General features: G+C 48.8%; 2 protein-coding genes across 9 annotated transcripts in view; both read right to left on the bottom strand.

Annotated features, from left to right (window-relative positions):
• Window positions 1-4,946: 4,946 nt before the first annotated feature.
• On the bottom strand, window positions 4,947-19,283 carry LOC147140274 (beta-1,4-galactosyltransferase 3-like). 2 transcript variants are annotated; one of them, XM_086044760.1, is made up of 8 exons: window positions 19,180-19,283; window positions 10,498-10,688; window positions 9,525-9,797; window positions 9,208-9,446; window positions 7,950-8,140; window positions 6,204-6,326; window positions 5,514-5,618; window positions 4,947-5,435 (listed from the first exon to the last, which is right to left on the bottom strand). In XM_086044760.1, exons 3-8 carry the CDS (start codon window positions 9,670-9,672, stop codon window positions 5,213-5,215), a joined length of 1,029 nt encoding a protein of 342 aa, XP_085900886.1. In that variant the 5' UTR covers window positions 9,673-9,797; window positions 10,498-10,688; window positions 19,180-19,283; the 3' UTR covers window positions 4,947-5,212. The 2 variants fall into 2 exon arrangements, with proteins under 2 accessions (XP_085900886.1, XP_085900887.1); XM_086044761.1 differs by lacking the exon at window positions 19,180-19,283 and adding an exon at window positions 14,422-14,439.
• The window catches only part of LOC147140272 (beta-1,4-galactosyltransferase 3-like), a 21,433-nt gene continuing 14,762 nt past the window's right edge, over window positions 17,858-24,528 (bottom strand). For 2 of the 7 annotated variants that reach the window (XM_086044764.1, XM_086044765.1), the window contains 6 exons: window positions 23,897-24,124; window positions 23,580-23,818; window positions 22,324-22,514; window positions 20,964-21,086; window positions 19,659-19,766; window positions 19,399-19,580 (listed from right to left, as the gene is read on the bottom strand). In XM_086044764.1, coding sequence (XP_085900890.1) covers window positions 19,403-19,580; window positions 19,659-19,766; window positions 20,964-21,086; window positions 22,324-22,514; window positions 23,580-23,818; window positions 23,897-24,053 — 996 coding nt within the window. In that variant the 5' untranslated portion in view covers window positions 24,054-24,124 and the 3' untranslated portion in view covers window positions 19,399-19,402. Of the gene's footprint in view, window positions 18,597-19,192; window positions 19,330-19,398; window positions 19,581-19,658; window positions 19,767-20,963; window positions 21,087-22,323; window positions 22,515-23,579; window positions 23,819-23,896; window positions 24,209-24,528 lie in introns of those variants that run through there. The other 5 variants (XM_086044767.1, XM_086044766.1, XM_086044763.1 and 2 more) reach the window with 5 other exon arrangements.

Here is a 24,528-nt window from a genome sequence, read left to right as displayed (position 1 = left end):
CGATGACGGCCGCTGACGTGTGCGGAGCTTTGGAGTGGGTGGGGCCGCCAATCTTCATTATTGAGCTCACCTAAAGTCGTTGCGTCGCACTTGGTGCCCTGGGCCCTTTCCAGAAAACCAAGTTCCTCAATCATTTGTGGTATCTGAGGCATGTGCTCATCAAGGGCGCCATTCCAATTCACCTGTTGTCACGCTAGCCGAGATTGTTGCTTTTTATTTGGGTCCAATCATTTGAGGAGCTCTTGGAATCGGGTGGGGCAAAAGAACACTATTCAAGTTTAAGATCAGGAATAACAGGCAGCGAGAGCAATTAAAGGGACCCTTGGACGAGCTTAACATTGGCCCTTATATAATAGGTTTGTATGTAAAAATTACATCAGTACTACAATTCACCCCCCCCCCCCCCCACCAACCCCACCCCCTTGCCCAAAGGCTCTGTCGTGATTTAAGGGCTTTTTTTGTCATTAGATTTACGACAAATTGGACCGCCCGCTTTTGGAGCTCGGCTTGTTATTTTTTTGCTCTTGGCGGTCTATGTCATGGGAGGGAGGCAAGTGCATTAATATTGCTCGCATTGTCAGTTCTGTTGTCTAAAACGGCGACCGATCGCCACCAAAATGCAAATGCACATTACTTGTCATGGCTCGTTAGTGCTGACTTGTATTTATGATACTTTGTCTCCCTCTACAGGCGCTTTAGCGTAATTGACTCTGCCCCCAATATTTCTAACTTGTCTTCTTATTGGCAGATTTAATCACACCACCTCCATCCAGTTCATAGTTCACGTAGTCTGCGAGGCGACATGTGAGCTTGACGTGTTTACAGCCGTTTTACAGCTTGCGTTCTCAGAATTTCCTCTCGCTGTTTGTGCCTGGAAAAAGCATCACTTTAAAAAAAAAACCAAACAAACAAAAAAAAAAACCATACTCAAGGGATTGAAGACACCAGTAAAGCAGATCAACTTTACTCCAGCCTCTGCATTTGTCGAAGATCGTTCGCCGTCTGTCGATTTGTGTTCGGACAGAAGAGTAAAAAAGCGTCTTCACGACGACACCGCAGCATCAAGGAACGAGAGAGACTGTTCAAGCTTAAGGCTACCCACACAAATCCCTCATCGCAACTCTTCAGATTCATTGTCGGAGGTGCCCAATCAACAATGTCACATGCAAGTGAAGCTGAACAGGAACGTTCACTCAGACAAGATGATGCTTTGACAGGAAAGCACACCTCTCCCAAAATCAAATCCCCGTGCTCTTTCTCCACCTCACCAAATTCTTCCTCGGCCAGCAGAGCTGCAGCCAGAGGCCGAGCTAAAGCAGAAGCAGCTCGTGCAAGCGCACCTTTCATACGGCGAGTAGCCGAACTAAAATGAGCAGAGGCTCGTTTGGCTGTGCAGTTGTCAACATTAAAACATGAGAAGGAGATAGCTGCAGCTGTGGCCCAAGCTGAAGTCCTTGCAGCAGCAGCAGCAGCAGCAGCAGCAGCAGCAGCAGCAGCAGCAGCAGCAGCAGCAGCAGCAGCAGCAGCAGCAGCAGCAGCAGCAGCAGCAGCAGCAGCAGAAGCAGAAGCAGCGGCAGCAGCAGCAGCAGCAGCAGCGGAAGCTCGTGAGGACAATGGGACTCATTCTGTTCATGTTGCCATGCAGCGCACCTGCGCCTATGTTGGACAACATTCCAAGTTACACCTCCGTGATGAGGAGCCTCCAGAACTTCAACCAACAACACCATCTTTGTTGCCACATGACAAAAAAGACGTGCAGTCAGGCGAAAAAAGAGCACACACCGCTTGCTGACAGCTGCGCCTTTCTCCATCTTCGAACGGACAAGTGTTACTGCTGCAAAGCAGCCAGAAGGGAAACACCAGCGGTTTTTCAACAGCCCCATGCTAACTCTTCCTTCACGCAGTCACGTATCGACGACAGGACTGGCATGAGTGATATGACAAGATACTTAGTACGTTGCGAGCTTGTGAACTCTGGCCTCATCACATTCAATGATCGCCCTGAGAGCTACTGGGCTTGGAAGTCCTCATTCCTGAATGCCATTGGGAGGACTTAAGTGCCAGTGAAGAACTCGACCTCCTAACAAAGGGGCTAGGAAATCAATCTTCAGAGCACGTCAGGAGAATCCGGTCTGTGCATGTTGTTAACCCTGCTGTAGGTATGAAGATGGCTTGGCATCGCTTAGAGGAGTGTTATGGCTCCCCTGAAGTCATCGAGAGGGCGCTTTTTGAGAGGGTAGAACATTTTCCCAACATCAGTGCTAAAGACGCATTAAAGCTTAGAGCAGTGTTTTTCAAACTGTGTCCTGCGGCACACTGGTCAAAAAACTACCCATTTTTGGGGCTGTCATCTGCAAAAACAACCCAGAAAGTTGGGTCAAATGTACTCAAGTAGTGGATTGGTCCATTTCATTCATCCATCCACCATCTGCCGCTCATCCGAGGTCGGCAGCTTCAGCAGGGAAGCCCAGACTTCCCTCTCCCCGGCCATGTCTTCCAGCTCTTCCGGAGGGATCCCAAGGCCTTCCCAGGTCAGGCGGGAGACATTCGTCTTTCCGGCGTGTCCGGGTTCATCCTCGGGGCCTCTTGCCGGTGGGACGTGCCAGGAACACCTCACCAGGGAGGCGTCCAAGAGGCATCCTAATCAGATGCCCGAGCCACCTCAACTGGCTCCTCTCGCGATGGAGGAGTAGCGGCTCGACTCTGAGTCGCTCCGGGATGGCCGAACTTCTCACCCCTTCTCTAACGGAGAGCCCGGAAACCCATTTCGGCCGCTTGTATCCAAGATCTCGTTCTTCTTGTTCTTTCGGTCACGACCGTAGGTGAGGGTAGGAACGTAGATCGACCGGTAAATCGAGCGCGTCGCTTTTCGGCTTAGCTCCTCCTACACCACGACAGACCGATACAGACTCCGCATCACAGCGGATGCTGCACCGATCCGCCTGTCGATCTCCCGTTCCATCCTACCCTCACTCGTGAACAAGACCCCAAGATACTTGAACTCCTCCACTTGGGGCAGAATCTCATCCACGACCTGGAGAGGGCACTCCACCCTTTTCCGACTGAGGACCATGCTCTCAGATTTGGTGGTGCTGATTTTCATCCCGACCGCTTCACACTCGGCTGCGAACCGCTCCAGCGAGAGTTGGAGATCGCGGCTCGAAGAAGCCAACAGTACCACATCATCGGCAAAAAGCGGAGGTGCGATACTGACGCCACCGAACCAGACCCCCTCAACATCTCGGCTGCGCCGAGAAATTCTGTCCGTAAAAGTGATGAACAGAAATGGTGACAAAGGGCAGCCTTGGCGGAGTCCAACCCTCACTGGAAACAAATCCGACTTAGTACCAGCAATGCGGACCAAACTCAGAAATCGGTGGCACGGGGACCGAACAGCCCGTATCAGGGGCTCGGTAACCCGTACTCCCGAAGCAGCCGCTCACAGAACTCCCCGACGGACACGGTCGAACGCTCTCCCCAAGTCCACAAAACACTGGTTGAGACTGGTTGGGTGAACTCCCATGCACCCTCGAGGACTCTGCTGAGTGCGTAGAGCTGGTCCACTGTTCCAGTGCTCCTCCTGAATCAGAGATTCGACCTCCCGACCGACCCTCCTCTCCAGCATCCTTGAATAGACCTTACGTAGGGAGGCTGAGGGGTGTGATTCCTCTGTAATTGGACCACACCCTCCGGTCCCCCTTTTTACTGTCCCCGATGTCCACGCAATGTTGTAGAGGTGTGTCAACATTGACAGCCGGACAACATCCAGAGCCTTGAGGAACTCCGGGCGGATCTTATCCACCCCCGGGGCTTTGCCGCCGAGGAGCTTTTTAACTAGCTCCGCAACTTCGACCCCAGATATAGGAGAGCCCAGCGCGGAGTCTCCAGGCTCTGCTTCCTCAATGGAAAGCGTGTCGGTGGAATTGAGGAGGTCTTCCAAGTATTCTCCCCACCGACCCACAACGTCCCGAGTCGAGGTCACCAGCACCCCATCTCCTCTATACACAGTGTTAATGGCGCACTGCTTTCCTCCCCTGAGACGTCGGATGCTGGACCAGAATTTCCTCAAAGCCGTCCGGAAGTCACTTTCCATGGCCTCACCAAACTCCTCCCACGCCCGGGTTTTTGCATCAGCAACTGCCGAAGCTGCATCCCGCTTGGCCAGCCGGTATCTGTCAGCTGCCTCCGGAGTCCCGCAGGCCAAAAAGGCCCGATGGGACTCCTTCTTCAGCTTGACAGCATCCCTTCCCGCTGGTGTCCACCAGCGGGTTTGGGGATTGCCAACACGACAGGCGCCAACCACATTACGGCCACAGCTCGGTTTGGTGCATAGGCACAAATGACAGTCAGGAACCGTCCCCCCGACCCTAAGGCCGAGGGAGGCTACCCTCTGGGTTTGACTTTGCTCTTGGCCGAATCCTCATTTTCACTTTGCGTATATTCGATTTTAGGATTTGACTTGATGTATTTCCTAGTTGTTCCGAGTTATAATTTCAAGTTTAGCTTTTCATGATTCACTGACTTTCTCATGTCGTACCAACACACACTTCCAACTGCTCTGGCCTGAAATGCCATACCCAAGGTATTTCCTGTTTGGTTCAAGTTATAGTCTTTAGTTGAGTTTTCGATGATTCAAGGATTTTTTTCATGTCGACGTCCACTTCCAACTGATATGGCACGAAATGCCATTCCCAAGTGGTCTCAGATCAGCCCAATAAATCCCGAGACTTGTGAAAAGACAAACCGGACAAGAACATCAAAGAAATATGATAAAGAGGTGAGCGTGTTGCTTATTCCCGCAGTTTGATGCAATGCAGCAAAATGAATGAAATGAATTTCACGGTCAAGGTCATTTTCTACTTGACAAAAAGAAGAGAGTTCAACGTGCAGGAATGAATGAAGACGAGGCTATGATGGTAGTTTGGAGTGGTTGAATGAATACGACATTTTGAAATGAATGAATCATCATGTTTATTAAGCAGGATTTCAAGATCAATGAAAAATAATCATTATTATTTTTCCCGCGCTACCTATCCCCGTGAATAGCGGGGTCCACTACATTTCAATTTGTGAGCATGTGAGCACCAGTAAATCTTGTGGGCGGAGCAAAATCAGCTTTTGAAGGGCGATTTGCGGTGCAGGCCTAAAATGCACGGGAGTCTATTCGACTTGCAAGGATACTTTTGAAATAAAACAATCTGTTTCCTGATAATCAGGAATGTGACTTTTTCGTTTTAACGCGGCGTTTTTTGGTTTTGGTTTTCTCTGAAGCCGGGGTCGGGGTCGGGGTCGGGGTCGGGATCGGGGGCTGTTCCCCGATGTTGATGGTGAGGTGGGTGTACAGAGGTGTCTCCTCTCTGGACAGCAGCTGGTAAGTCACCGAATTGAGGCCGTCCGTCTGCCAGGCCACTTTGGTCCTTTTCAGGAGCTTGAAACTGCAAAGTTCAAATCACTTTGATGCCAAAAGGACGACCAATGAGCGCCGTTTTTCATTGAGTGCCAGGCTTGCTTACTTGTACAGATTTTCCTCATTGCCGGGGTCTCTTGGATGCTTGACCATTTTGTAACGAGCAAAGGCCACTGAGGGGCGCGCAATCTTCATGCCAGACAGACGCACTCTGCTTGAGGAGCGGACAAACATCAACAACAATCTGGCAAAATCAGTCAACAACACAAGAGGATTGCTGCCACATGGAGAAAAAAAAAAAAAGGTCAAGCATCAAGCGACAACGTTAGCAGACAATTTATTAGCCTACGTTATATTGGGCACTGGGCAAGGCCGAACGAAGCAATTACTTCTAGTTGCGGTCACCGGAGGAGACCTTTATAAGATGATTCCCTTACAACAAGAAACAACAGGAATGGAGGAAATTCCCCCTGCCCACTGTTTATTTCACAGCAACACTGGCCAAAATTTGGGCGAAAAAGTGAGCGAATCCATTTCAAGCCACTGACTCGTCGCGGATCGGATCGTTCTACATGAACCGATATCGTCGGTGAATCCAATCGGCAACCGTGATAGGAATTGAATCGTTGGGACAACGAATGGTGACACGATTGAGCCCCTGCAGACACGCAGCAAAGGTGTCAAGATGAGAGACGTTAGCTAGCAAACAAGTCAAGTGCAGGGAAAAAAAACGACAAAGTGGAAAGTTACAGAGTTGACAGCAATGACGGGAGTGGCGAGCGTGAGGACGTTTTACCTTTTCAACATATCGTCGTCCTCTCTCCCCCAGCCCCAATACTGGTTGGAGAAGCCGTTGATCTTCCTGTACTGGTCTGGAGTCAATGCAACAACGCCACCAAAATATTTAGGGTACGGCAGCCTACCGAGGGCGACAAGGACAACAACGTCTGAGGGAAGACCTGCACGCACAAACACTGACGAAAAGCAACGGTGGGCCTACACTTTGAGTGTCAAGTCAATGTCTTTATGTCTTCACTGTATCCCTTCATCACAAGGAAGTCTCGAAGGGCTTCACATGCCCATAGTTGAGAAAACATGAATGACATCCCCTGATCGTCAACCCCAAGGAAAAACTCCCAAATGCCATCTGGGGAAAAGTAAGAAACCTTGAGAAGGGACCGCAGATGGGGGAATCCCCTTCCGGGATGATCCGGTTGCAACGGCCGCCGAGTGGGCAATATTGAACTCCCACAAATCATTTTGAAAAAAAAAATAGAAATCTAGAAAATTTGTCCCCAATTTTTTTTGGGGTGGAACTCATGGTGCGGCACCCGCAGGTTCACCCATTTGCATTATTTTCAAGATTTGATCAATATTAAAAAAATATATAGTTTTCTTGTATGTTTTTGGGGGTGCAATCCACATTTTGGGTGAAAAATGCACATTGGAGGTCTATTTGTGTTTGTTTGGGGGTTTACAAAAAAAAGGTTTTGGGGCAGGGCCAATTTTCTTAGCGCATTTCAATGGGCATCAATTCTACGTGTTATTTGCAGGCTGGCACACATTTTGTCAATATGCGAAATGTAATTTTTGTCATCCATTTGGTTAGGAAGTGTGTGGTCCCACGCTGCACGCAACCCTGTTTTGTGTTGTTCCTCAGTTTATGTAAAGGCGGAGTCGCTTTAACCAGTCGTTAGCTTCATGTTTGTTGTTGTTTGTCTCACCACAAGGGCGTGGATGTGCTTTAATGAGTATACTTCGTGTCTGTTGTTGCTACCTTGTTTGTCCATAGACAAGGGTGCGGAAGCGCTTTTATGAGTTATTGGCATCATGTACAGAATGCAGTCGCAAAGTACGTGCAGAGCTTGATGGGCAAGGCGTGGACTTTGAGTAACTCGACTGCTTTCTTTGAAGCCGTTTTGCCTTTATTCTTACGCAATCAGTGTCTTTCAGTGGGCCAACACCATTTGCAAAAGTCAGCGGGTTCTATCGACGAAGCTGCGGCAAACTTGAAGTCGTCAAGTTGTTGTCGTTCGCATTTTTCCCCACACAAAGTAAAGAAATCTTGTTGCTCGGATGACATTGTGTTTGACTGACATGAGGCAAGTGCATTGATCTCATGATTATGGCCTGAAATTTCAAAATCATCAACAACTTTTTGAAAAGAGCACTATTTATAAGGGACTAAATTAGGGATTCCAAAAAAATGTGGTGCGTCTTGACCGCTGTGAAGCGCGTTTGTATGCAAATGAGCCAAATACTTGAACCTTTATGGCTGCACTGACACGGGGACCGGGCTGTTTCTCTCAGATAACTCTTGGAAATACGGCATGCATCCTTGCAGACACGGAAAGGGTGCAAGCTGTTCCTTTGGAGAACATTCCTTCGCCATGTGGGAAGGCTTTTGTGGCCATTGTAGCCGGCGGGACAGAAACGACAGGCCCGTCCCGTTCCATAACGACTTGAAAACGAACTGGCGCTTATCTCGGGGGGGAAAAAGCCGAAGGTACAAAAGAGCGCAAGCTGCCGGGCTTCCATTTACTTGTATCCAAACTTGTTTATGGCCACGGCCATGTGTTTGGGACGGCGTTCGTCGCAGGCGTAAGTATTGCGGTCGTTCTCGGACAGCAGGTCCACATCCTGGAGGATGAGGCAGCTCCAGTCTTCGTCTCGGAGAATTTCCCGGATGCCGGCGTTGACCAGTTTGCCTTTGTTGAAGGTGGCGGTCCCCCACTGAAAGACATCACACATCATTTTGGCACAGACCACACATTTCGGATTCTGGATTGTCGGCACACGTCTCGGACCAAAGGATCAACTTGGAGGGCGGTCTTTTCGTTTGATGTCCTCGTCCTTGGTTGGGAAGGGACAAACAAAGCAGCCCGAGTGTCAGATGCGTTCTTAGGTAGAAGCAAGGAGATGTTGCGAGGAAACGGATGACGCTCGATGTCCTTTTCTCACCATTTCAGGCGAGAAAAGATGTTGCCCTTTGCCCGCGTGGCAGCTTCGGAGAGCTCCGATTTCGCAACCGAAGTCGTCGCTGAAGCAACATTGGATCCCACCCTCTTCCCACCATCCCAATCGGTGGCCGCAACTGCGCTTTCTACTCCGGTCACGTCAAAGCTACTATTCTATCGAATCCCAGAAAGGGTTCAAAGGGCCCCCAGTTGACAAATGTTGACAACGTCCCCTGACAGCTTGGTTTCCGTCACCTGGCGGAATTTGTACTCGTCCGGCGATGCTCGCATAATACAACATTGAACTGGTCCCCGAATCCTTGCAAATGTAGCATCCGTTCGGACTTTCAAATGAAGGTTGCAAGCGATTGGGCAAGCGCGGGCATTCCTATCGCCGAAGCTGCCATCTTGGATTGGCCGTGTCAGACGGAGCGCCGCTCGTCCGATCTGACTGACGCATTTTGTTTTTGATCGTTACGCAACGCTGTCAAAAGGTGGCATCTTTGTTGCGCCTCCTGCCTGCAAGATTGGGAGTCATTTTAGAACGCGGGCCCAGGCAAAAATCGCCACACGTTGCGGGCACAGGAAAAAATCTGCAAGAAGAGCAGATCGTCTGACGAGATGCTTGTCGAGTGCACTCCCGTGCACTGGAAATGTCGTGTGTGTGTGTGTGTGACCTTGCTAGTGGTGGATTACACAATTGAACTCATCGTTGGCGCCTTACACGAGAGCTAATCCGTAAAGGAAGCGGCGAAACTACGGCGCCAAGTTGCTACGTCACCGACTTGGGTCCGAGTGATGCAAACTAGGAGAGGGTCTGACGTGACCACCGGCGCTCCTCACCTGCTCCACCACGTAGATCCGGTAGTGGATCTGTTGCCTCAGCAGGAAAGGATGGAGGTGGTCGAGGAGAGCAAGGAGGTGCGTCTGCCGATTCCGGTAGGGTATCACGATGGCGCTGTGGTGCCGAGCTTCGCAGTCCAGCGGACGGTAGAGTCCGCCCGGCAACACCCACGGGCACCGTTTTTGTATCTCTTCCATTGTCGCAGGTGACGACGAGAGATCGACGGGCTTGGGCCCAACTGCGCACGGAAAAGCAAAAGATGATCCTCACAAGCTTTCGCACGAGGACGAATGCATTCATTGATCTGCTTCCTCACCCAGCAGCGGGGACACAACGTGGCAGGCGGCCGACCGATGAGGTGCCGCCAAGTGGGCGGCGCGGTGCACCAAGGCCACGGTGGCCGTCAGGCCCACCAGCAGGGCCAAAGTGCGCCTGCACTTCAAAAGGCGTCGGTTGAATTTCATCGCAGGAAAGTTGGCCGAGCAGGAAGTGGAGAGGCGGGCAGACGACGGGCGGCGCAAGCGAAAGGTTCAGCCTTGCGCAAGGAGAGCGACCATCATTCACCGACGCGATCAAACATCAACTTGTGCTGCAAGAATCCACAGTCAACCACTCCATGCTAGCAAGCACATAAACAATGCAATGGTACTTCAATGAGAGATATCAGCGGTCCCCACCAGTACACAGACCGAAACAGGGAAACACACTCACACATTCTGTTTGTGGTGGAGCATCTACATTCTCAGAGATGGGCATTCCGTCCTAGGGACGGAACCGTCCATCCTAGGGACGGAACCGTCCGTCCCGGACGGATGCTCATTTTGTCGACAGACGGACGGACGGACGGGGGACAAGAAGTTTTTTAAAAATGGCAGACCAAGCAAGGTTTTCATTCGTCCCGAAAGGGGTCAAGTACCGGCTGACTAGTGTTGCTGTATCACGGAGCCGCCTTCACAACATTGTACACTGCTCTCTTATTCATGTGCGTTCCCTCTCCGCAGTATTGTTTTCACAGGCATGGTCTACCTTCTAGTGCAGGGGTCCCCAAGCACCGGGCCGCAGACCGGTACAGTACTGATGGACAGTACTTCCGGTTTATTTATTATCCCAGGCTGAAAACCATTTTATTTTGAAAAGTGACCTGATTCTCTCCATTACATCCATCTATGACTGACTCTTAATGCATGTCAAGTTGTCACCATCGCGTGACGCTAATATTCAATGCACAAGCTAGCAAATGAGTAAAATAAACAGACGTATTTGGAAAGGAAGAAAAGGCTGCCACTTACCAACTGTCAGATGAGTGAAGCGCTCGGGCGGGCAGGTTGGATGATGATGATGATGATGATGATGATGATGATAATGACATTGATGATGACGACGGCAGCTGACTTATGCGTAGCTTTGGAGTGGGTGGGGCCACCCATCTTCATCATTGAGCTCACCTAGAGTCTTTGTGTGGCACTTGGCGCCATGGTTCCTACCCAACAAATGAAGTTCCTCAATCATGTGTGGTATTTGAAGCATGTGCTCATCAACGGGACCGTTCCTTTCCTGGGTGAAATCATTTTGGTAATCCTGAATTGACCTCAACTTGGAAGTGTGGTGTAGTTTCATGTGAAAAATCAAAGGCATGTGTGTCTTTTTCATTCGTGCATGTAAGCGCTTGGTTTCCACCGCGCTTTGTCTGGCGGAGTTTTGTATGGCTAAACTTGTCCGACTGCCAGGCTGTGGGCGAGTGTCTTTTTTTTCCTCACCCCCTGTTATGTGCAGTCACAAAGGGCGCCGATTGCAAATCTAAAATGGTGCGTCACAGCCACGCACTGGCAATTGTGTCCGATTAGCATTGTTTCCGAGCTTTGGAGCCACGTCGGACTCCTCCGCACTCCTGCCGGCGAAAAAAGTTTATAGATGCGTTAACTCATCTCTGGCACTCAGCGCTCGCATTCTAATGGTGATCAATCAATTTCTTCAAGATGATTAGTATGTACAAAATCATTTCACCTAATTCATCAATCAAAATCAATCTGTCCACTGATAGTGTAGTGGTACACACGCCTGAGTTGTGTGCGGGCAGCGCGGGATGGATTCCCGCTCAGTGACAGTGTCTATGTGTGCCCTGCGACTGGCTGGCGACCAGTTCGGGGTGTCGTCTGCCTTCGCCCATTGACGGCTGGGATAGGCTCCAGCAATTCCCCGCGACCCTGTATAGGATAAGCGCTTTGGAAGATGACATGACATGACATAAATCAAAATCAATATCTATATCTATCTATACATCTCTATATATCAGATATTAATGTCTGTACAAATTAATAAATCTAAATCAATATATTCCACATATTTAGTTTGTAGAAATTAATTTCACTGAATAAATTAGTAAATCTAAATCAATACATTTCAGATCTTTCACGTAATTAGTAAATGTAAATTGATATCATCCAGATATTTGGTAAAATAGAAATCAATTTCTGAGAGATCATTTGTTTATAGAAATGAATTCCACTAAGTTAATTAGTAAATTACTTTTTTTCAGATGCATAGTAAATTTTAGCTAGTTTTCACTAGTTGATGTGGATTCATTCAGCATAGTTGAGCCTAAATATTCCAGCTATTGATTTTATTACTTTGTATTGAATGGTTTTGTTTGAACTTAATGAAAATCAGCAGAGCTGGGCAGTCCGTCCCTGGGCCGAACCGGTCGGATGCCCATTTTTAAAATGGCTGGACTAAGCATGGCCGGAAGTGGGTTTTAGTCCGGCCCGCTAATCGGCCCTCATGCGTGTGACGTGGTCGCGAGGCGGCCAAATTTCATCTCAGCCTACTCGGTGAAAGGCTTCTTTTGAGGCTTCTTTCTACTCTCGCGTCGGCGCGAGCGACAACTGCCGCATTGATTCACGTGACCGACGCATTGTGCTGTTGGCGACAGGTCTGCAACACATGCCACGCACCCATCAGGAATTGTCGCTGCTCTGATACCGCGGTCCATTATGTCACATGTTGCGATGACATACAGTTTCCCACACGGAGAGGAGAGAGAGGATGCAGCACGCAGCTCGTTGCTGCTGCAAAAGCAAACTAGTTTGGCAATAAAATTAAATGCATAGTCTAGTCATTTCGGTCCCTTTATGGTCGTAGCAGGTACGATATCCATTGCTGTCGCTGTCTTTTTGAAGCCACGCCCCCCCGACCTGGAACTTAACTGTTTCAAAACAACTTGTGTCCGAGAGTATATTAACTCAAGTATGACGCTGCCGCATCAAGGTGGAGTTCATGCACTTCTTGCGCCTTCTACTTCCGGAAATACGCCGTAGCAAACCTGCTGTGTATAGTGGTTTGCTGGTATGCTTTTATTTTGAAGGCCCTGAACAAAGGGAAGTGCGGAAAATAAATAACTTATTGAATGCGACTTCTGGCCGTCTGTTGGACCCAAATAATTATACAATGCGACAAAACCAACCCCGGGGCTCGCAATGTACGTAAGCACACGCAGTTGGGTAAGTAGTAAAGTACTAGTGGCGCATTTTGAAGCGTGTCCACAGCGGGTTCGAATAGTAAATTAGCCAGCTAATGAGCCTTAAAAAGCCCCTGCCGTTAGCATCTCTCCCGCGGCGGCGTCAATCACAGACACTTTTGTGGGGGGGGGGGGTCCGGAGGGTGATCATTTTTATGAATAAGGGCGGGGGGGTCGCAGCCGGACCGGCAAAAGAGAGTCAAGTGCCCAGCTCTGGAAATCTGTGGTTATGAATCAAAGTTGAAGTAACTAGAATTGACATCATTATAATTGTCACTTTGTCGTCTTCATGTTTTTTAAATGTCAACAATGGTGACGCTTTGTACGGTGTAGTTCAAGAATGTTTGATGTTGGGTGTGTCAAATGGGACAAAGGAGGCACGGGGACAAAAGAACAATCAAGTTTAAGATCAGGATTAACAGGTACAAGGAGAGTGAAGGGGATGCCGTAGCCAATAAAGACAAATGAAATGACAGCGTCAAGTCTTAACCACCAAAGTCCATGTAAGGTGCTTGAAAGAAAAAGAAAAAATAAACTGCCTGAGGTGGTAAACTTCCACTCCGGTTGGGAGAGTGATTCGTCTCAAGTTGTGAGGTTCTCCGTTCAAATCTTAATCGGTTTGCATGTTCTCAAAAGGGAAAGGTTTATTTCCAGCACCTTTCAAATGCTGACCAAAGAGTTGCACAAATTAAAGTAAAACACAATAAACAATTAAAACAATAACATGCAAATGTCCAGCTCAGCTCGTGTTCAACGCCAGCATCAATAAATTTGCTTTTGAAGAGCGACTTGAAACACTCCGTAGATGAAGAAAGATAACAAGAAGAACCGTGTAGTTACAGGAGCGCAGGGCTGGAGCATACAAACAACATTCCAGACAAGTATACATTACAGGAGCCAGAGCGTTTGAAGATTTGAGCGCGCGCACGCGCGCACGCACGCACGCACGCACGCACACACCTTGAATGGGCTCATCAAAGACACAGCGAGCCAACTCAGGCGAGCGGCCAACCGAGACAGCACCCGGGCCGTCGCGCAAGCGAGTGCAACACGTCGCGCTGTCACAAACACAAACGACATAGCTCGACTGAAAACTCCAAGCTGTCCTCGGGCATTCGTGTCCATGCGCCCTGCGTCCTCTCGCCCAAAGTCCAGCGGGCCTGGCGGCCACTCTGGTGTGGACGGTCCACATCCAAAGTAGGAAACGGATGGATGGGCCGAATGAGGGACTGCAAATATCATCGTCTCCTCACAAAATGCCTTTCACGCTCACAATGGAGGTGGATTCAACAAACACAAATCAGTCTGGAGCGCAACTGAGAAGTAGCCTCTGAGCAGGGCTTTGCGGCCGGCCGGGTGTCACCATGGAGGGGGGAGAGAGAGGGATGGGGGGGGGGGGGGGGGGCGAATGCTAATTGAGCATTTATTTCATCCAATGAATACCAAATTGTACAATATTTCTGCAAAATATATTTGTGTGTATTGTTGGAAAATGTCATCAGGTCACTCACCTGGGATGTAAGCTCAATTATGAGTTCACAAGCAACAATCATTTTCCAATGCGTGTTTCTTCAATCTTTCAAGAAAGCATCCAATGTAAATCAAGACTCACACAAGTAGATTGAATTTGCGCGTCCATTTCTTTCAATCTCTGAAATACAGGAATCCGACAAAGTCAGATCTGGACTTGTTTTCTTACCTCGCAAACACTCACGCCCATGGGGGCGAAGTCTAAGACGCAACCCCCGCATATATCGTGTTTGTGCTGTCAGATAAGTCTCATCAAAAACATTGGTTCTGATCTTCTCCGTCTATGGTTAATCACTTCAAGGACCAGGTCGTGTGGCCCAGAGACATCCTTGGTCACTAGGACTTGTAGCTCCGTCAGATTTCTCTCAAAGCCACATTCCATTCCATTCCATTCCATTCCAGTAGACAAAGCTGTATGCGTGCAGTTATGTGGAGGCGGTTTACACAAGACACAAATAGTTTGCTTTCTTCTTTCTATTGACTGCTTATGTGTAAGGACATTTAGAGGTTTGTGTGTGATGACCAAAAATGTGTAATGCAATGACCATCTGATCAACATATATTGACTAATATTCAGCCATCCATCGAGAGTCAGTAATTACCAGCCCGATGCTAATATTGGACAAAACCTTCAGTATCATTCAGGATTTCTCATCAGCAAATGTAGTAAATGAACACATGTTGGACGAGATCAGAAGTGACGTGCGACGATGGGACAGTGAGAGTCGGCCGTTATTTGGATGTCTTCATTTACAAGGCAGGCAGACTATGGGGTTCCATTTGCGCCAAAAATATGTTATGTGTCATGAAACGTGTCTATGTTATATGTTATGTGCCGATGTATGTGTCTATGTAGACGTCCGTGTTAAATGTTTGTTAGACATCCGTGTTTAATGTTCGTTAGACGTCCATGTTAATTGTTTGTTAGACATCCATGATGTGTCTGTGTAATGTGTCGATGACCATTAGCACAATTAGCACGCCTCCGTAGCCCAAATTCCTTACGAGGTGGAAGTAGCTTCGACGGGTGGATCGTTTGAGTTCGACAAATGCTTGAAAAAGTTTCCTGGATTGAACCATTCAGCCACTTTTAGCAAAGGATAATCATGATTTTTACAATTTCCCTCTGACCCGGATGATGTAGTCCGCAGGGCGAATATTACAGAACGCGAGAGGGGGAGAAGAGCGACGAGAGAGAGCGATGATATTAAAGAAGAAACACGATCTGGTCAAGGGCCATACGGTAAATTGATTTTTTTTGTTTAAATATGATAACACTTGAGGGTCGTAGTGTGAAAAGCCTATCTAAAATGTTCTTTAGCATCACGTGTACCAGATTGCATTAAAACCACTGCTCGTGCACATATACATACAGTATTTGCGTGTCAGCGTTGTTTTTGGCGGGCAGTTAGTCTTAATCTTTTGGGCAAAAATGCTTATTAGTTCTAGTCACATTTTAGTCATTCCTATTCATGATAGTTTTAGTCAACAAAAACTCGCGAGTGTACGTGAGTGTATATTCCTGTACGTGCACACGCGTCTTTTCTCAAATAGGTGACCCTGAAAAAAATCGGCTCATGCAATCTCATGCCAGGATAGTCAACACTATTCTTATCTGTGGGAATTTTTTCCGACACAAATGTCAAATTTTAAATTTGAAACCAAATTTCTTCTATTTTCACAAAGAGTTTATTTCTGTTTCTTAGACCCTGAGACTTATGAAAAGTAGAAATGCTATAAATCTTGTTGACGATATGTTATGTGAAAAGCCAGAGCATTTTTTTCTTTTTATTATTATTTGTTATTTCGTTTCATGGAACTTTACTTCGTATTGTACACTACTTTGTACATTTTGTATTCTCCTATGATAAAAACCATGATTGTTGTTTAAAATTAAAAAAAAAAAAAAAATCTCAGGCCAGGACCACATACGTCATCTCAAAGCAAAATCATTAGTTGTCCTCTAGCGCTACCTGGTGGATTAGGGCTGTTAACACTCTAAACTCCCATTTTAGATTTTCACGGTTTATTATACTCGTCACACAATGGTTTCATCGGGTAATCATTGAAAATGCACGAAAACATATCAGGTGTGCAGTGCGTCAAAACTCATGCTTTATAATGGGAGTCAACGGTAAAAAAAAAATGGACGAAATCACACAACGTCGTTAAAAAATGTGAAACCAGCCAACTTATGCAAGGAATTATATAAACATGACATCATGGTGCCATTTTGAACTTCGACATGTTCTGACCATCTGGGTGAAAATTCAGATCCCTAGTGTTTTTTTGTTTTTTTTTAATGTTTTGGCTTTGATGTAACATTCTTTGATGTGATATGTCCAAAAAATGTACTAATCGCGCAGATGGGTTACTCTAGGTTTAGTCCTCGTTTAATGCTTTCAAGTGCATGTTGGAGACTTGTTGCAATGCGTCCCCTCGCGCAAACGGGAAAACTGGAGTTGATCCCCTCGTGCGTACGTCGCTCAGAGTAGCAAATCAAAGAGGGTAACTCTGAAACTCAGAATGACATCACTGACGCGAACTTCAACAGGTTGGGTAGGCGACTCACTGGCGGTACACGCACAACAACTCTTTGGGACCAAATTAGCCGCTCCAACACGAGGAGGAACCCGGCAGCAGGAAGAAAAACAACAACACTGCGCGTGCACGAGGGCAGCAGGTTTGCACACGCGACTACTCGTCAACTGTATTGAACAGAAAATGAGCTCAAGTTGGAGGTTGCTCGCAATGCTATTTACGATCCTGCAGGTGTCGGTATTGAGCAACAATTAGCCCAGCGTGCCTCACAAGAGCTCCGTTGGCAAGCGTGGAGGCAGACGCCGAAAACATGCCACGTGACCATTTTCAAGTTGTATTTCTTGGAAACTTACCTGTCGACCGAGGGGGGGCGGTCAAGTCGGCGCCAGTGGTTGCAGTCGCCGTTCAATTCCTTGACACGAGGTCGAGAGCTTTCCGGTTCCAGTTGCTTAATCGGAGACAAACAGATGCCGGCTGGTGGCCAGCCGGCCAGTGCGCCTCGCAGCTGGCATGAGCCTCCTTGACCAGCTGCCAGCCGCAACCCACTGATTGGCCACGCCTCTTGTCTCGCCGTGACAACTGAGCAAATAATAATAAAACTTCTCCCTTACTCTTAGTTTAGCTATAACTCCACAACTCAAAATATAGATTTTAGACCAGGGAAATGTAAATAGCTGATTTCATATATATTTTTTATTCATTTTTTTCATAATTTAATCAGTTAAAGGGAACTATAATATTGTACTGTAAGTGTATAACCCTCCTGCCAAATCAGGGATGCCCCATTTCATTGTAGATCAGAGCCCAAGAAAAAGCCTTCCATACAAAGAGCGGGAAAAATCAAAGCAGAAGAGGAATATCCAAACAAACATCCGCACTCACAATCATACCTAGGGGCAATTTAGGGTGTCCAATCAACTTACCATGCATGTTTTTGGAATGTGGGAGGAAACTGGAGTTCCCGGAGAAAACCCACGCAGGGAGGCCGGAGCCGGGATCGAACCCACGACCTCTGAACTGTGAGGCGGACGTGCTAACCAGTCGTCCACCGTGCCGCCCTACACACACACACACACACACACACACACCCACACACACCCCCACCCACCCCCACACACACACGCACACACACACACGCACACGCACACGCACACACACACCAGAGGAACTCTTACTGGAAGAGTTACAAGAGTTTCAGCTTGTGTAAGATTTATGATGACAACACCGAAAATCGGAAAAAGAACGGTTTGTTTGACTTAACATTACACTTGATAAAGATGTGGGAAATGAGAAAGAAATGATGTATCCGCGTATGTTGTGCATTATATTCATACAGCATATATGGGGTTTTGTTTATCATGATCAATCGTAATGTTTAATCATATAATCTCAGTGTCTTAACTAAATACCAAAAGTACGATGGCTCTGACCTAACCCGGGTCGGGACGACACAACTAGACAAAGGGACGAAGCAGGGGACGGGAGTTACGGTAGCGGTTAGGCAAATACGCGCGTCAGACCAAAATCACGCAAAGTCACATCTTATTCCCAATTCGGAGCGATCTTGTACTGATTGGGATGTTGTTGACATTGTGGCTTTCAATTAAAGGACCAAGGAAGAGAGGGACAACAGAGATCTGAACCAGATTGCCGTTGTTCGTCTCTCCTGGCCAGTCAAAGTCATCCTTGGGTGTCCGTGTTGTTTTGTCTTCTTATTTCCGACTTGTCTTGGTGAGGCCGCAGTCTCTCTGGAGGCGGGATTCTCCCTTGACACTCGGCCGGATAGGACCTGCTCCCGCCTGCCTGGAGGCACAAGGCTACTTTTAAAACAAGCCTTACAGACGGCCTTTGGCAAGTTGGTCGGCCAAGTCAGCGAAAAAGTTCCATATATGACACTTTGCGTGTCAACCTTTTCAACGAGGAGTGGAGGGTGAGCGAGCGCTTCCCCGCTCGAGGCCATTTTCCTCTTGCACACCCCCAGACGGAGGCATGCCGATTAAGGCGTTTCTCACATGTCGGCAGACAGGCCCCTGGATGTATACTTGCCTTGAAGACAGAGTTGGTGAGCGGCATGTTTTTTTTGGTTTTTTTTGTTTTGTTTTTCTCTCTCAATACCAGTACCGGTGTTAAAAAAAAATGGTATCGAGCCGTTTTTGACGCCGAAAAATCACGGTACGGTATTGGTACCAGTATCCCGTGCAACACTACTGTGCACTGGAAATGTCGTGTGTGTGTGACCTAGCTATTGGTTGATTACAAAATTTAACTCATCATTGGCGCCTTTCACGAAGCGTGAAAATTACGGCGCCGAGTTGTTACGTCACCGACTTGGGTCAGAGTGATGCAAGCTAGGAGAGCGGCTGACGTGACCACCGGCGCTCCTCACCTGCTCCTACGCCGTTGCCTTTGCAGGAAAGGATGGAGGTGGTCGAGGAGAGCAAGGAGGTGCGTCTGCCGATTCCGGTACGGTATCACGGGGGTCCACTACATTTCAATTTGTGAGCACCAGCAAATCTTGTGGGCGGAGCAAAATCCCCTTTTGGAGGGCAATTTGCGGTACAGGAGTGTGTTCGACTTGCATGGCTACTTTTGAAAGTGACTTTTACATTTTAACTGCGGCGAGTTGGCTCTGAAGACGGGGTCGGTGTCGGGATCGGGGGCTGTTCCCCGATGTTGATGGTGAGGTGGGTGTACAGAGGTGTCTCCTCTCTGGACAGCAGCTGGTAAGTCACAGAGTTGAGGCCGTCCTTCTGCCAGGCCACTTTGGTCCTTTTCAGGAGCTTAAAACTGCAAAGTTCAAACCTCTTTGATGCCAAAAGGACAAACAATGAGCGCCATTTTTCATTGCGTGCAAGGCTTGCTTACTTGTACAGATTTTCCTCATTGCCGGGGTCTCTTGGATGCTTGATCATTTTGTAACGAGCAATGGTCACTCGGGGGCGCACAATCTTCATGCCAGACAGATGCACTCTGCTTGAGGAGCGGACAAACATCAACAACAATCTGGCAAAATCAGTCAACAACACAAAATGATTGCTGCCACATGGAAAAAAAAACAAACGTCAAGCATCAAGCGACAATGTTAGCAGACAATTTATTAGTCTATCATCGAACCGCGGCCTAGGGTATCCTGGTGCCAAGTGCGCATATGGACACCCTTATGTTGGAACATGGCGTTAGTTATGGACAATCCGTGATGAGCACAGAAGTCCAGTAACCGAACACCGCTCGGGTTCAGATCGGGGGGGCCGTTCCTCCCAATCACACCTCTCCAGCTCTCACTGTCATTGCCCACGTGAGCATTGAAGTCCCCCAGCAGAACGATGGAGTCCCCAGGCGGAGCGCCCTCCAGCACACCCTCCAAGGACTCCAAAAAGGGTGGGCACTCTGCACTGCTGTTTGGTGCATCAGCACAAACAACAGTCAGGACCCGTCCCCCCACCCTCAGGCGGAGGGAGGCTACCCTCTCGTCCATCGGGGTAAACCCCAATGTACAGGCGCCAAGCCGGGTTCAATCAGTATGCCCACACCTGCTCGGCGCCTCTCACCCTGGGCAACTCCAGAGTGGAAGAGTCCCCAACCCTTCTCGAGAGGACTGCTACCAGAACCCAAGCTGTGTGTGGAGGTAAGCCCGACTATACCTAGTCGGAACCTCTCAGCCTCACACACTAGCTCGGGCTCCTTCCCTGCCAGAGAGGTGACATTCCATGGCCCAAGAGCTAGTTTTTGTTGCCGGAGATCGGACCGCCAAGGTCCCTGTCTTCTGCCGCCGCCCAGCTCACACGGCACCCGACCCCTTTGGCCCCTCCCACCAGTGGTGAGCCCATGGGAAGCCCCTGCCCACTGTCCAGCGGTTTATTTCACAGCAACACTGGCCAAAATTTGGGCGAAAAAGTGAGCGAATCCATTTCAAGCCACTGACTCGTCGCGGATCGGATCGTTCCACATGAACCGATATCGTCGGTGAATCCAATCGGCAACCGTGATAGGAATTGAATCGTTGGGACAACGAATGGTGACACGATTGAGCCCCTGCAGACACGCAGCAAAGGTGTCAAGATGAGAGACGTTAGCTAGCAAACAAGTCAAGTGCAGGGAAAAAAAACGACAAAGTGGAAAGTTACAGAGTTGACAGCAATGACGGGAGTGGCGAGCGTGAGGACGTTTTACCTTTTCAACATATCGTCGTCCTCTCTCCCCCAGCCCCAATACTGGTTGGAGAAGCCGTTGATCTTCCTGTACTGGTCTGGAGTCAATGCAACAACGCCACCAAAATATTTAGGGTACGGCAGCCTACCGAGGGCGACACGGACAACAACGTCTGAGGGAAAAGCCGGCCAACGTGCAAACAAACAAACAAACACTGACTAAAGCAGGCATCTGCGCCCACACTTTGAGTGTCAAGTCAAGTCAAACTTATTTCTATAGAAAGTTTCAAAGGGCATCGCATGCTCATAGTTGAGAAAATATGAACGACATCCCCTGATCTTTACCCCCCGGTGGCAAGGAAAAACTCCCAAGAACCCCATCTTGGGAAAAATGAGAAACCTTGAGAAGGGACCACAGATGGGGGAATCCCCCTTCCGGGATGATCGGGCTGCAAAGGACTCCGAGTGGGCAACATTGAACACCCACAAATCATTTGCAAAAAATCAACATGTGTCCCCAAATTTTTGGGGGACGGAACTATAAACACGAGGGGCAATTTTCAGGGTGCAAAGATTGAAAACTTTTCTGCCGCCCTCTAGAACTCCCTTTACAATGCATAACCGTCATTAAAATGTGATTAGGTCGTTGGTAGACAGCAGTTTAATCACTAAATACAATTCAGAATGTGTCGTCTGCCGTTTAGAATCTGGCGCCCCCTCATCTTGGGCTTTTTCCGGAGATGTGACGTCACAGTTGCCGGAGGATTCGGTGACTACTAATCATGAAGGGTCTGATGACGCCACCTTCTGTCGGCTCCTGTGTTTCAAAATCCTGTCATTCCAAAACATCGCTCGCCATTGAATGCGCTGTGTTTGTCAGTCGATGGTGTAGCGAGCGGTTTCGCTATATCTACGTCACTTCCGGTGGCTAGGGCCACGATTCCTCGAGCTTCCACGAGGTTCGGAAATGCTCGGAATGACCAAGTAAAACCTATTTTCTAATCCATCTTTGGTGGACAACTTGCAGGAAGTGACTTGTATGTGGTATAAAACCTATTAACAATGAGAATGTGAATTTCATCAGACTCTGAAAAATGTTTGCACCCTGACCTGCATTTCATTTGTTAATTTGTTGTTGGGATGACGTGTGTGTTTGACTGTCATGAGGGGAGTGGATCGATCTCATGATTATGGCCTGAAATTTGAAATCAACAACTTTTTGAAAACAGCACTTCAAGCAGGTCTGTTTCAGCATAGCAAACATTCCACTCCAAAAGGGACTAAATTAGGGAGTCAAAACGACTTGAAGATGAACTGGCGCTTATCTCGGGGGGAAAAAGCCAAAGGCACAAAAGAGCGCAAGCTGCCGGGCTTCCATTTACTTGTATCCAAACTTGTTTATGGCCACGGCCATGTGTTTGGGACGGTGTTCGTCGCAGGCGTAAGTATTGCGGTCGTCCTCGGCCAGCACGTCCACATCATGGAGGATGAGGCAGCTCCAGTCTTCGTCTCGGAGAATTTCCCGGATGCCGGCGTTGACCAGTTTGCCTTTGTTATAGGTGGCGATCCCCCACTGAAAGACATCACACATCATTTTGGCACAGACCACACATTTCGCATTTCGGATTGTCGGCACACGTCTCAGACCAAAGGATCAACTTGGAGGGCGGTCTTTTCGTTTGATGTCCTCGTCCTTGGTTGGGAAGGGACAAACAAAGCAGCCCGAGTGTCAGATGCGTTCTTAGGTAGAAGCAAGGAGATGTTGCGAGGAAACGGATGACGCTCGTTGTCCTTTTCTCACCATTTCAGGCGAGAAAAGATGTTGCCCTTTGCCCGCGTGGCAGCTTCGGAGAGCTCCGATTTCGCAACCGAAGTCGTCGCTGAAGCAACATTGGATCCCACCCTCTTCCCACCATCCCAATCGGTGGCCGCAACTGCGCTTTCTACTCCGGTCACGTCAAAGCTACTATTCTATCGAATCCCAGAAAGGGTTCAAAGGGCCCCCAGTTGGCAAATGTTGACAACGTCCCCTGACAGCTTGGTTTCCGTCACCTGGCGGAATTTGTACTCGTCCGGCGATGCTCGCATAATACAACATTGAACTGGTCCCCGAATCCTTGCAAATGTAGCATCCGTTCGGACTTTCAAATGAAGGTTGCAAGCGATTGGGCAAGCGCGGGCATTCCTATCGCCGAAGCTGCCATCTTGGATTGGCCGTGTCAGACGGAGCGCCGCTCGTCCGATCTGACTGACGCATTTTGTTTTTGATCGTTACGCAACGCTGTCAAAAGGTGGCATCTTTGTTGCGCCTCCTGCCTGCAAGATTGGGAGTCATTTTAGAATGCGGGCCCAGGCAAAAATCGCCACACGTTGCGGGCACAGGAAAAAATTGGCAAGAAGAGCAGATCGTCTGACGAGATGCTTGTCGAGTGCTCTCCCGTGCACTGGAAATGTCGTGTGTGTGTGTGTGACCTTGCTAGTGGTGGATTACACAATTGAACTCATCGTTGGCGCCTTACACGAGAGCTAATCCGTAAAGGAAGCGGCGAAACTACGGCGCCAAGTTGCTACGTCACCGACTTGGGTCAGAGTGATGCAAACTAGGAGAGGGTCTGACGTGACCACCGGCGCTCCTCACCTGCTCCACCACGTAGATCCGGTAGTGGATCTGTTGCCTCAGCAGGAAAGGATGGAGGTGGTCGAGGAGAGCACGGAGGTGCGTCTGCCGATTCCGGTAGGGTATCACGATGGCGCTGTGGTGCCGAGCTTCGCAGTCCAGCGGACGGTAGAGTCCGCCCGGCAACACCCACGGGCACCGTTTTTGCATCTCCTCCAATGTCGGAGGTGACGACGAGAGATTGACGGGCCTGGGTCCAACTGTGCACGGAAAAGCAAAAGTCGATCCTCACAAGCCTCCGCACGAGGTCGAATGCTTTCCTTGATTTGCTTCCTCACCCAGCAGCGGGGACACAACGTGGCAGGAGTTGACCGGAGGAGCCCAAGGAGACGGCTCCAAGTGGGCGGCGCGGTGCACCAAGGCCACGGTGGCCGTCAGGCCCACCAGCAGGGCCAAAGTGCGCCTGCACTTCAAAAGGCGCCGTTTGAATTTCATCGCAGGAAAGTTGGCCGAGCAGGAAGTGGAGAGGCGGGTAGACGACGGGCGGCGCAAGCGAAAGGTTCAGCCTTGCGCAAGGAGAGCGACCATCATTCACCGACGCGATCAAACATCAACTTGTGCTGCAAGAATCCACAGTCAACCACTCGATGCTAGCAAGCACATAAACAATGCAATGGTACTTCAATGAGAGATATCAGCGGTCCCCACCAGTACACAGACCGAAACAGGGAAACACACATTCTGTTTTTGGTGGAGCTTATACATTCTCATGCCTGTTCTCCCTGTGCCTGCGTGGCTTTTCTACGGGTACTGCGGTTTCCTCCCACATTCCAAAAACATGCTTGGTAGCTTAATTGGACACTCCAAATTGCCCCTAGGTGTGGTTGTGAGTGCGGTTGTTTGTTTGTCTCTGTGTGGCAACCAATTCAGGGTGTGCCCCCGCCTGCTGCCCGGCGACCCTTGTGAGGAG

This window comes from Filicampus tigris, chromosome 11 (genome assembly GCF_054856515.1).
Source record: "Filicampus tigris isolate MCC_2025a chromosome 11, RoL_Ftig_1.0, whole genome shotgun sequence".
In the NCBI taxonomy this organism is placed as follows: Eukaryota; Metazoa; Chordata; class Actinopteri; order Syngnathiformes; family Syngnathidae; genus Filicampus; species Filicampus tigris.
This window is presented reverse-complemented; position numbering and strand designations above follow the sequence as displayed.

Excerpts from the sequence above, each read along its gene's own strand:
- LOC147140274 (XM_086044760.1), bottom strand. The coding sequence starts at position 9,672 with ATGAAATTCAACCGACGCCTTTTGAAGTGCAGGCGCACTTTGGCCCTG. Across the intron at positions 6,327-7,949 it reads ATAAACAAGTTTGGATACAA|GCTGCCGTACCCTAAATATT; the intron begins GTAAATGGAAGC and ends CGCCCTCGGTAG. Across the intron at positions 5,436-5,513 it reads AATGAGGAAAATCTGTACAA|TTTCAAGCTCCTGAAAAGGA; the intron begins GTAAGCAAGCCT and ends TGAACTTTGCAG.